Below are 12,665 nucleotides of genomic sequence, written 5' to 3'. Positions count from 1 at the left end.
ACCTTAATTATCTCCCTGAAGGCCCTATCTCCAATATAGTCACATAGGGGTTAGGGTTTCAACATAGGAATTTTGGTAGGGGGTAAGGGGACACAGTTCAGCCCATAATTGTGAGGGAAAAAAGATTTAGGAAGAAAAAAGACCAACATATTCATACAGGCAATATCTGACAAATGCAATGATTGATGGTTGTTTTCTTATTCTTATATATATATATATATACAGATGTGTATATTCTTGTCTTTTCTTTTTGCTGTGAGCATTTCTTGCTTTGTGACTGGAGAGATGACTTTATAAACAGGTTTATATAACAGCACCACCCCATCTCCCTGGTGTAGCCTTTTCCTGGCAGGTGTTCCTTGGGGCTCAGGTGCTGTGGCAATGACCGACTTTCCGCATGATGAGGCTCCTGGGATCTGACCTGATCTCAGGTAAGACTCTGCACGAGGTTAAGTACAGGGGCATTTGAGAAGACCTTGATCTCTCCCCAGTGCCTAGTGCTGCAGTTGGGGAAAATGGCAGACGGAGATGCTGTCCAGGCATGGCTGGCCACCCAGGCTGGGCCTTCCAGGGCGGTCCTGTCCTATAAATAAGGCACATTAGCCTGGAGAGGGGAAGCAACCCTCCTAAGGCCACAGAGTGAGTCAGACGCAGAGCACTGCCACACTTCCCCAAGCAGTTTTGAGGCTCTCTTGTGTTTGAGGAAATCTTTACATCTCACGTAAGGGCCACCACAATGAGTCTGGAAAGTTCAGAGCTGTGTCCATTTAAGCTCAAGGGGTGCTTGCTAGCTTCTCCCCTGTCCCCGCACAGGTCCCGGCTGCGGTCACTTTCTTTTCCTCCTTGGGATAAACTAGCCCTTGCCTTTACCTCTTCTCAGTTTCATGCTTTGTCATTTGCTTCATCAAGTAGCTCGAGTGAACAGCCACTTCCCCACCGTGTATGGTGAGAACCGAGGGTGACCCAGGCCCCGCTAGGGTGCTCACTTATTCAAATGTCTCGTGGTTTCTGACTACAGCCCTGGGGGGAAACAAAGAACACTGGGGAGGAGCCAACCTCTAGACTCTGGTTCTGGCTCTGTCCCAAGCTCACTTGGAAGCCTGGGACAAGTCTCTCTTCTCTATGGACCTCAGTTTACCCATCTGAAAATGACAGACTTGGGTCCAGCCCCTCGAGGATCTTCCAGCCGTGACTTGGTACGACTCAGACAAGAAGCAACATTCTCATGACATGTCTGTCTCCCTCATCAACCGCTTTCTTTGGCATCTCCTCCCGAGACCCACGGCTGACCCACCCTACCCGCTTTGTGGGAGGCAGTGCATGATGTAGGTCAGAAGTGCGGACTCTGGAGTCAGACAGAAGGGCTCCAGTTCAGACCCCCTGCTTACTAGCTGTATGGCTTGGGTGAGTTTATTAGCATCTCTGAGTTTATTGCCTTATTTATAAGACGAGCATATTCATAATTCCCTCCTGGGGCGGTTGTGGAGATGAGCTGAGATAATGTATGAACGTACCTGGCTTGGAATAAACATCATCAGATTGCATCTGTTGCTATCATTGTTGTTCTTCGTTGTCGGAAAGGAGAAGACTTTTGAGCAGCTCTCTTGGAATTTCTGAGGCCTGTGAAGCCACAGATGCTGGGAAAGCCTTAGCAGAGCTTGCTGCCGCTGGCCTCCTTCTTCTATACTAAGCAGATGACTGGAGAGGAGCAGGAGACGTTTGAAAAATTCCAGTTATCTCTAATTCTCTCAAGTGCGCAAACATTGCCCGGCATCGGTACTCCGCGGAGAAAGAAGCATGGCTCAAGAAAAGACTCAGACTCTCAATATACCAGCTGCTTTGAGGGGCATGGAGTGGGGTGGGAATAGGGAACGTAGTTGTAGAATTCTGTCTCAGAAGGGTGCGCGCTGCTCCCTGGGCCTCCCTGTCCCCAGTTCAATCGTGTCTGTCCTGCAAAGCCCCATCTGCCGGGATGCCCACTCTTTCTTTGGACTGCAGCACAGAATGCCTGTGCCGGGGGTTACAATGCTGCTCACAGATAGAGGATCGCACTTAACATCCGAAGATGCTCCTCGATCCTGTGGCCCCTCAGCTGTGGGCCTTGAGGCCAGTTGTCTCAACCTTGAACTTCAGATCCCCACCTCACCACCACAGGCACATGCCAGTTGCTTTTCTTTCCACATTCTCATTTTAGGAAATGGCCTGAGGTCTAGGAGTCACCTTTAAGCCCCTTTGCTTCCCTCTCAACACCCAGTGAGTCTGCAGGTCTACAGCTGACAGTGGGAGCTCCTGGTCTTCGTTCCTTCTCCATCATTTCTTAGGCTGCAACGGCAACTTCTACCTGGCCTCCCTTTCTCTCAAACTCGAGACATTCCAGAACTCTGGTCAGTTTATATTCTTCTCACTTAAAAGCGGTCACTGGTCCCATAATCTACTGAAAAAACTCTAAGCTCCCTGACATGGCCCCTGCCTATATTTTTCTAACACCTTCTAGCTCTCCCTCTGTACCCTAGCTGCATTGGACAACCTGAAATTCCCAGACAAGCTCCTCACAGTACTAAGTAGAATTAGGTTCGGCTGTTAGTGACAGCAACACTCTGCCCACCCCTCAACACAAGGTTAACAAGATAAAAATGTATTTCTATCTCGTGTAAAAGAAGTCCAAGGGTGGACATTCCTGAGCTGCTATGGTGTTCCAGTGTGTCAGGAATCCGGGGCTCCTACTACTTTGTGCATTTGCCATTCAATCATGTGACTTCAACTTCATGGTCCAAGATGACTGCTCCAGCTCCAGCCATCACATCCACTTTCAGCCAGCGGGAGGGAGGAATGAACAAGGAAAGGCATGACTCTGCCTCTAAGGACACTTCCTGGAAGTCACACTTGCTCACACACCCTTGGCCAGAATTTTATCATGTGGCCAGGCTTAGCTGTAAGAGAGGCTGGGAAATTTTTATTTCAGGGAATCTTTATTTTAGATGGCCATGTGTTGAGGTAAACAGAAAGGTTTACCTCACTCACCTCATGGCCATACTCACACGGGCACTCTGTGACTCCCTGGGGACTCCTTAGCACCCAGTACAACCACATGATCCCCAGCTAAGGTGGGCTCACTGCTAATAGTTCATGTCTCAAAGATATCCTGAGAAAGTGAGATTATATTGTTCAGGCTTCCAGGGCCTTCCTGCCTTTGGAGGAGGCGTGAGGGGACAGGGTAGCTCAGAGGCTCATGGCAAGTTGCTGCTCTCTGGGATGTACCTAGTCATTCTTGAGATATTATTACAGTGATACTGATTACGTCTCCACCTCGTGATGGTGAGGGGTCGAGGTGGGGAGCAATTATTGTGATTCTTGCTTTTATTTTCAGGCAGTTCTTGATTTCGTTTCCGTCATTTATTTCTCTCAGTCTCCCCCTGGGCAACATGTGCTTTTTAAGGTGAACATCTGACAGCTGATCTCATGGATCACTGAAATGAAGTGCCCCGGGTGGTACTTGCCACCTGTCAGTTATTACTCCATGAAGAATGTTTACATGTCAACATCCGGGTGACAGTTTGTCTGTTTCTTCCTGCAGCTGGTCACCACTGAGGGGCGCTTCCTCAAAGACAGTCTGTACAACGAGGGAATCCTAATTGTGTGGGACCCATCTGTTTACCATTCAGATATCCCAAAGGTAAGTGGGTGTCCACGGGAAATAGGGAACGAGTCTTCTGTTTGCCTATGGACGTTCCCGAGTTCCTGGGTTTTGAACGTCATGGCCGACCTGGGCCACCCCTGAGCACTGGCTCTTTCCGTTTGAGGGAACACACTTCATCCAGACTAGCAGCGCAGAAGTATTCCTGTCTGATACCAGCGCCCTCTGTGCTCTGCCCCGCAGGGCCATGTTTTTCTCTCCTAATGATGGTCTGGGGCAGAAGTAACAGTGGCTGGATTTCTCACCGCCTGGGGTGGGGTTGTGTCCATCTCATACAGTTATTTCTGAGGCAGATCAGCAGGAATAGACAGTGCTTACTCATTCCTAGGACAGAATCATCATGCTTGACCTACTTCCGGCTTCCAGAATTCTTCTCATTTCACTCATAACAACATAGGGAAGTAGATAGAGGCATGGCCCTTGCCCTTTTAGAAGTGAGAAGACTAGAATGTGGAGAGGGGAAGTCGCCTGTCCCAGGATTTGGTCTACTAAGTGGAGGGCTCTCTTTCAGGAAGGGGACGGGAGTCTCAGGCCTGCTTGCTCCGCGCCCTCTCCAGAATGGCGCTCTTGCTGTTTGTCATGCATGTCAGCCAGCCTCTCCCTGGAGGCGCCGCAGTGCCTCAGGAGCCTGGCGGCAGGGCCGAAGGATGGAGCGCACTGCCCTGGGGACGCCGGCTTCTGAAGTCAGACCCACCAGGAGCTGACGGGCTCTGGTGATCGCTGGCGCCCTCGCCACCTCAGCCTCCACAGTTGTAGAACAGTTCACTTAGAACTCAAGTGTGCCTGGCGCAGAACAGGGGCTCCCAGCCCACAGATGTGGCAAGCTGTGCCCCAGGTTTCAGCCCTTTAAAAATGAGAGGTGGGATTAGATGCCAAGGGCCCCTTTGAGCTCTGATAGCATTCCCAGAGTCCACGATCCTGAAGTCTGAAGCTGTGCCAGGGTCACCAAGCTCAAAATTCCCTGTGAGCATAGGCCACGTGCTGGGTCCCCTCTGCTAGCAAGTGAGAGCAGTGACGTGGAGAAGTCTGGAATCTGCTCCGAGGAAGGGGCTCCAAGGCACCTCCCTCTCCTTGAGAAGACCATTTCCTTCTCTTTCAGTGGTACCAGAGCCCCGACTACAGCTTCTTCGAGAATTATAAGAGCTACCGCAAGCTGCATCCCGACCAGCCCTTTTACATCCTCAGGCCCCAGATGCCTTGGCAGCTGTGGGACATCATTCAAGAAGTCTCCCCAGAGGAGATTCAGCCCAACCCCCCATCCTCTGGGATGCTTGGTGAGTCCGTATCTGGGGAAAGACCTCTCTCGTGTTTGTTTCTAGAAGAGATTAGAGAATGGGCTTTCATTCATTCATTCATTCCTTTGTTCACCAAACAATTGCCAGGTTTTTGCTGCATTTCTACGCTGTGCCAAGTTCTAGCTAAGATCCAGAGATCAATAAGATAGACTCCTTCTCCTTTAGGGTGTTTGGTGGGGGAGTTCAGTCAGGTGTCCGAAGCCAGGAGGGAGCCACCACCCGGTTGTGCCAGGAGAGAGCACCCCTTTTGGGGTGCTGTCAGAGAGCTCAGTAGAGGAGTGGCATTGGGCCAGGCCTGGGTGAGGGGCAGATTTGGCTTGGGGAGGGGGCAGGAAAACAGGAAGAGCAGGGCTGGGATTTGGAAGATGAGGCAAGGGAGGCACTTGCCTCAGGTGTACCATTTAAGGGGACACCAAAAACTTCAGTAACAAGCTAAATAATATTAATACAATATCTTTTAAAAACCACAATTAATGCAAGATCTTATCCTGCATGAAGTATCAAAATTTTAAGTAAATACAGGATCAGTGATAATGTTATGCTGAGCCATACTGGCATCTGAGGACAAAGCAAGAATCAATAATACTTTATTCAAAATTTCAAAAATCTTTTGAACCCAGTGAGTACCCTAGTCCTGGCCCTGAGAGAAGAATGAGTGGCAAAGCTTTCCTGGGTTTGAGGGTCATGAATGGAGCTGAGGGAGCTGGTGTAGTTGGGCTGGGGTCTGAGTCCGGAGGGTCCTGAATGCTGGCTTCAGACTTTCTTCTTGAACACATGGAAGGGAAGCTCCCTCCTCCTGGGATGCAAACTCCCTCAGGATGGGGACTGAGTTTGATGCATTTTTCTTCTTCTTTCTTTTTAAATTTTATATATTTTTTCAAATTTTTATTTAAATTCTAGTTAGTTAATATATGGTATACTATTGGTGTCAGGAGTAGAATTTGGTGATTCATCACTTACATACCAACACCCAGGGCTCATCACAACAAGTGCCCTCCTTAATGCCCACCCCGCATCTAGCCCATCCCCCACCCGCCTCCCCTCCTGCAACACTCCGTTCTCTATTGTTCAGAGTCTCTTAGTTCAATCTTCTGGGTGGGGCACAGGCTAGCCCTGTGGTAACTGCCCCCTGAGTGCATGAACAAGGGAGTGTTTACTGTCAGGGGCACTCCGTAGAGAAAGGGATGGGGGCCATCTCAGTAGCAAGTCTTCGTACCTTTTTCTTCAGCTTTTGTATGTGTGCATTCGGGGCTCTTCCAGGAGCCCTTTGGAGCAGGAATAGTTGGAAAAGCATCCTGGGGAACACTTTCCCACCACCCCACTGTCCCCTCCCCACCAGCCCTCCCCTCGCCCATCCCTCATGGCCACGGCCCCTGCCGGGCCCCACACCAGTGCCACCAGGAGGTTTACTTGAGGCCTCTCCCATAGGAAGTGCTCCCTCCTGAAATTTCTAGAAGCCACTTCTGTCGTGCCTTCAGCAGTTGAGTTGCAGAGGTGTCTTTTCTCCCCCACTGGACCCGGGCAGCCAGAGAGGGCCCCTCCCATATCCGATTCCTCTGGAACAAAGTTGCTGCTAGCAGTTTACAGTTTTAGCTCTTACTGAGGACTGCTTCATCCTCAACTTTCCCTATATTTATGGTTGTCAGAAAGGGTCTGAGAGCCATGATCTGATTGTATCCCAGCAACAGCCTGGGTGGTAGGAGGAGTGGGTGGATCGCCCCTTGGGGCAGATGGAGAACCTGAGGCCCAGAGAGGGACATATCCTGCTTGAGGTGCTTGAGCCAGGTGGGGACAGGTGTGGGTATCGCAGGAGTCTCCTGCCTCTTGTTAGGGTCATGTCTCCAGCACAGAGTTCTGTGCCGCCTCCCTGAGAACACCAACCTGGTCTCACCGCCTCCGCTCCGTCTCCTGCCAGAACTAGCAGAGCCCATCAACACAGAGCAGGCAGGCTCCTCCCGCTGAGCGCCCCCCTCCCAGCTGAGGGAAGGACAGTCTCCCTGCCCACACTGTTTCTCCTAAGCACTGTAAGAAACAACAACTCCCAGTCAGCGCCATCTGCAAGGCTCCTGCAGGATATAAAAGTGCTAGAAAGTACTATGTACATGTGATGGTACTGTCTCCTCAGTTATCTTGTCCTCTCTCTTCATTTAGCTTATTCACACTGATAAACCCAGTGACCGATGGATGGACCACTTCAGGCCTCTAGTGTTTAGAGAGAAGCCGCCACGCACCAGCCCCTGACCTAGGTGCTGGGGGTTCACAGGTGCATAGGGCTCAGCAGCCCTGCACCCCGAGGAACAGCCTGCTGGACTGGCTTACTGGCCGGGCTCAGATTGGGAATCACAGTAATAAATAGAAACTCCAGATAGACCTCTCCCCAGATTTGGGTTCCTGAGCTGCTGGACTCATGGGGCTGAACTTCAGGGTGCGGGGGTGGGTTGTCCGGAGAACTTACCTCTTCTCTCCTCTTCAGGTATCATCATCATGATGACGCTATGTGACCAGGTGGATATTTACGAGTTCCTCCCATCCAAGCGCAAGACCGACGTGTGCTACTACTACCAGAAGTTCTTCGACAGTGCCTGCACAATGGGCGCCTACCACCCACTCCTCTTTGAGAAGAATCTGGTGAAGCACCTCAACCAGGGCACAGACGAGGACATTTACCTGCTGGGAAAAGCTACACTGCCTGGCTTCCGGAGAATTCGCTGCTGAACATGGGCTCCCTGGTCAGGCCCCCTAGCCCTTCTCCACCAAGTCTGGGCAGATCACGTTCCTGAACAATCCAGCCTGCACGGTGGGCCTTCTGTCAACAAAAGCCTCAGGCTGCAGAAGTCCCAACAGCAAGCAGCCAGGTCCAGCCAGGTCCAGCCTGCCTCGTAGTTGCAGAGGTGTGCGAACCCAAAGCCTCCAGCCACACACACATACACACACACCTAGCATTCTTTCCATGCACCTTTCCCACCAGGGCTGCCAAAGCTGGGCTGTTTTCCTCATCAGAATGATGTTATTCTCACAAACCAGTACTCTCTATTGCTCGAAATCTGCACCTAGACACTGATTTCATGTGTGGAAGAAATTCTCCCAAATTATGATTGTGCCCACATATAGGGTGGCTCTGGGGAGCCAGTAAGTGGTACGGGGCATAGGAAACATGCTCGATTCCTCCAGAACAAAGTTGGTCCCAAGGTCCATGCCCCTGGGAGATGTGGCATTCCAATCACTCTAGCTGGTTTGGCGGGTCCTTATGCGCAAAGGGTCTTGATGAACCCACATACTCTCCATATGGAGAAGAGAGCCACAGAAGGGCGCGGTCTCCATCCTCTGGTTGCTCACAGTTCAGTGGGAGAGAGATGGAGGATTCAGTGTGCTCAGTTCACAGCCGGCAGGGGTGGGTGGGGGGTTGGTGGAGAGGCCGACTTGCCGTGCTGTGGGCTTGCACGCTCGGAGGGGCCACATATTTGCTGTGTCTATGGGTCAGAGAGGGCTTCGCTGAGCTGGGCTGCGGAGATTTTAGAGGACTGGAGAAACATGTCAAGCAGATGTTTGAGTCATCTGAATTGTGTTTTCCTTTCTGCCTTTATTGCCCATATTTATTCTCTAAGGTCTGCCTGAACTTCGAGGCTCATTATTTTCTGAGGAAACCACTTCCCCTGTCTGAGCGCAGCCCCATGGCAGACACCTGGCAAGCCAGATGCCAAAAACCAGATTTGTCCATGCTCAGCCTGGCCGGACCCTTGGCTGCAGCTGGGTTTGCACACCTTGTCCACTGCTTCCCTGTTAATGCCCGCCCCACCCCCTCCTAGCTGCCATCTTGTTTTCCCCTTTAAGGCAGTAGATTTTTTCCCTCTTTCAAATTACTTTTAAGCATTTTGTACTTTAAAAGTATCCTGATCCGATGATTTCTTTCACCTTCATGGGCCTTTTGCGGAATGTCTCTCAGGGAGTGGGGATGTGGTTCCCTAGAATTTAAAGTTGCTCTCAGAAGTCAGAACCTTAGAGATCATAACTGATTCTCACAAGGTTTATCAGACGGCCATGCCCTCCACCCCTCCAGCAAGGGTGCAATATCAGAGTCTCCAGACAGAGGCCCTTCCCCTGTGGTGTACAAACATGCTTCCTGGGTAGTTTTGCTACCCCACCTTCTCCAGTGGAGAACCACATTGGACTGGTCTGGCCCCTGGTGAGGAGAAGGTAAAGGACTCACTCAAGGTCACAAAATAATGCGGTAGAGCCAGGGCTCCTAGACCCATGTGCTCAAGGGCCTCTTAAGCTTGAGCTCTAGACCAGTCATCTGGGAGCTGGAGTGCTCATGTGCTGCCAAACCCTTGGCTCATATAGGCAGTAGCAGGAGTCCTGGGGAGGGCTGATGTTCCCCTATATACTAGCCATGCCGCCATGAGCGAATTTTCCTGAGACTCTGTTTCCACATCTGTAAAATGGGGGTGATGAGCCTACCTCACAGGGCTGTTGTAAGGGTTACACCTGTCCTGGTTCTGTACTTGGCCCATAGCAGGTGCTCAGTACGTGGTGGTTTCCTTCCTCCTTCTCTCTCCTTCCTCCCCTCCCTCGCTCCCTGCCTTCCTCCCTTTACTAAGGACCTGCTCCAAGCTCACACCTGGGCAGGATCTTGCTTTGAGGGAGGCCAGAGAGGGGGTCCTGTCATCAGGGAATTAACTATCCTACTGGGAGACAACAACTACCCTGCCTGGAACACCCAGGAAATCATCCGAGGCAATGGAGGGTGCAGATGCAAAAGTGTCCCTCCTCCTCGTCCTCCTCCCCCTCTTCCCCCCCAACTCCTTGCAGCCTCTGGCCTTTCTGCTTGGGAATGGGCCAAGCACTTGGGCTGCTTCCTGCTGTATGGAGGGAATCTTTTCCACCGATCTGGGCCCATGAATTCCCAGCTTGCTTTAGGTTCTGGTTTGACACACTCATTGCAATCTTTGAATCACACGCATTGAGAGGAAGGCGGCATTCCACCAGCAGGAGATAGGCATTGGTGTGGACACTGAAACTACACTGGGTAGATGCTAGCTTTTAATTGTTATTATTAATGTAAGGGATCAGATTAACTTAAGTGTGGTTCTGGGTCTACAGAACTTTAATTCTGTGTTCTCTCTATATGGAAACTAGTAAAATGCAAATAAGACAGAGGTATTATTGTTGGTCTGGTGAGATGTTTTATATTTGCAACAGATAATTTAAAAATGGTGATTGAGTACTACGGGAAAGTCCCCGTCCCAAGGGGGCTGTGTCTTTGTCAGTAGCCATCCCTTCATCCCGTATCATGAGATCCCCCAATCCTTCAATCACATAAGCTATTCACCTTGGTTTGGAGACCTCGATCTCAGAAGTGTCTGAAACATGCCTAATTGAATTCTGAATTACCCAAAGATGATGTAAAATTTTAAAATAAATGTGTTTTTAAAAAGCTGCTCCCTCTCTTCTTACTTGCTAAGGGAATGACTGTTGCTTCTCAACTTTTATCTCCAAGGAAGATACAACTGGAATCCCAAAGCCACGAATCCTCCCCTGCTAGCTTCTCCTCAGTACTCCAGGAAGAAGAATGGTCACTTTTGTGGCAGGTAGCATCTTTGAGATATTGACCGACTGATTAGTTTTTCTTCCTTTTGCTCTTGCTTAGATTCAAAGGACTAAGTTGTTTGTCCAACACCTCAGGGAAAGGATGCAGTAGGGCAGAAAGCAGAATGGAAGGAAGGTCTTTACCTTGGTTTCCAAAAGCCTAAAACCCTTAAGGGAATGATGTCCCAAGGGAACAGCCAAATATTTGGATAAAAATCCCGAGAGGCAGGAATAGGAGAGAAAGGAGAATTCCTTTTCTCTGTAAACTGCGTACCTCCCATTATGGCTTGAATATGTCCCCCTACACCACACTACACTACACTGTAGTCTATTTAAGTGTGCGATAGCATGGTGTCTACAAAAACTATGCACATACCTTAATCAAAAAATAACTCACTGCTAAAAAATGCTACCCGTCACCTGACCTTTCAGTGAGTCATAAGTGGAGGGTCTGCCTGGATGTTTCTGGCTGCTGACTGGTCAGGGTGGTGGTGGCTGAAGGTTGGGGTGGCTGCACAATTTCTTAAAATAAGACAACGATGTGGGACGCTTGAGCGGCTCAGTTGGTTAAGTATCTGACTCTTGATTTCGGCTCTAGTCATCATCTCAGGGTTGTGGGATCGAGCCCCACATCAGGCTCTGCACGCATGCTCAGCACAGAGTCTGCTTAAGATTCTCTCCCTCTCCCTCCACCCGCCCCCTATCTTTCTCAAGAAAGAAAAAGAAAAAAAAGACAATGATGAAGTTTGCCACATCGATTGACTCTTCCTTTCAGGAACAATTTCTCTGTAGCATGCAATCTTGTTTGATACATTTTACCCACAGCAGAACTTCTTTCAAATTTGGAGTCAATCCTCTCAAAAGCTGCCGCTGCTTTATCAACTAAGTTGATGTAACATTCTAAAGCCTTTGTTGTCATTTCCACAGTTTTCACTGCCTCTTCACCAGGAGTGGATTCTATCTCAAGCAACCACTTTCTTTGCTCTTCCATGAGAAGCAACTCCTCATCCATTCAATTTTCATCATGAAATTGCAGGATTTCAAATAGAATCATGAAAAACTTTGAAATGTGGCGAGAATTACTAAAATGTGACCCAGAGACAGGAAATGAGCAAATGCTGCTGGGAAAAGTGCCAAGAGACTTGCTTGCTTGTTGCCACAAACCTTCACTTCTTTAAAAATGCAGCATCCACAAAGTGCAATAAAGTGAAGCACAGCAAAATGAGGAATGCTTGTATTTCCTTCTGACACCAGCACCCGGTGCTTTAGTGCTGTCCGCCCCCTGGAACTCAGATGGAATGCCCTGTCAGCGGACATTGGATTTTGTCTGGATCCCAGTGGAGAGGGAACTCAGAATAGAAGTGACGGAAAAATAGGTTTCAGTCAGTTTGGGAACTGAGATTTGTGTTGGCCACATTTCCAGTGGCCCTAAATCTCTGTCAGGTCCTCTCGGCTGGTGAGCGAGGTGGGCTGCACCCCTCTATCTGCGTCTGGAGGGGAACTTCTGCAGCCTCCTCACGCTGCCTCTCCCTGACTTCTGACTCCAGTTAATCTGCTACTTTTTTGTTTATGTTGGGCATGAGGGAGAAAGAAAGGGGCCCTGGCTCCTCCTTAGCTCACCAGCCACTTGCGAGAGCCAGGCCACAAAGGGAAAGACCATTCGAGTGAGAGATTCGTCTGCCACCCCCACATACACCTCACCAGTAGCTCTCCTCACTGAGCAAAGCCCAGCTCTTAGGCCCTCTGTTCGTACAGAAGACTTCGCACCCTGACAGTGTGCTGAGCCCACACCGGTACTGCTTCTAGAGCCGGGAGTGGGCAGGGAGAGGGGTGCACCTGGACTCCCCGACTGCCGCCCCTACCTACTCTTAGCTCCTGGCCTCTGGTGTGGCCCTGGTTTCTTCTTCCCTTGTGAGCCTCAGGGCAGCCTTCCAGGATGTGCGGTGATGTGACAGGGAGTGCCTTATGGCCCCAGGGTCACTTTCCACTTTTCCAGCCCAGAACATTCATCCCTGTGGGCTGGGGTAATGACATCAGTTGCAGGAAAGAGGAAAAGGCCTTATCGGCGCCCACAAAATCCCACCATGCAA

At 50.2% G+C, this 12,665-nt stretch overlaps 1 protein-coding gene across 7 annotated transcripts in view; it reads left to right on the top strand.

Annotated features, from left to right (window-relative positions):
- Nucleotides 1-10,421, top strand: part of ST6GAL1 (ST6 beta-galactoside alpha-2,6-sialyltransferase 1) — a 118,231-nt gene extending 107,810 nt beyond the window's left edge. For all 7 annotated transcript variants that reach the window (XM_021692413.1, XM_021692418.1, XM_021692412.1 and 4 more), the window contains 3 exons: nt 3,575-3,673; nt 4,794-4,968; nt 7,463-10,421. In XM_021692413.1, coding sequence (XP_021548088.1) covers nt 3,575-3,673; nt 4,794-4,968; nt 7,463-7,704 — 516 coding nt within the window. In that variant the 3' untranslated portion in view covers nt 7,705-10,421. The remainder of the gene's footprint in view (nt 1-3,574; nt 3,674-4,793; nt 4,969-7,462) is intronic.
- Nucleotides 10,422-12,665: the final 2,244 nt, after the last annotated feature.

Source organism: Neomonachus schauinslandi, chromosome 1, assembly GCF_002201575.2.
Source record: "Neomonachus schauinslandi chromosome 1, ASM220157v2, whole genome shotgun sequence".
NCBI classification, from domain to species: domain Eukaryota; kingdom Metazoa; phylum Chordata; class Mammalia; order Carnivora; family Phocidae; genus Neomonachus; species Neomonachus schauinslandi.
This window is presented reverse-complemented; position numbering and strand designations above follow the sequence as displayed.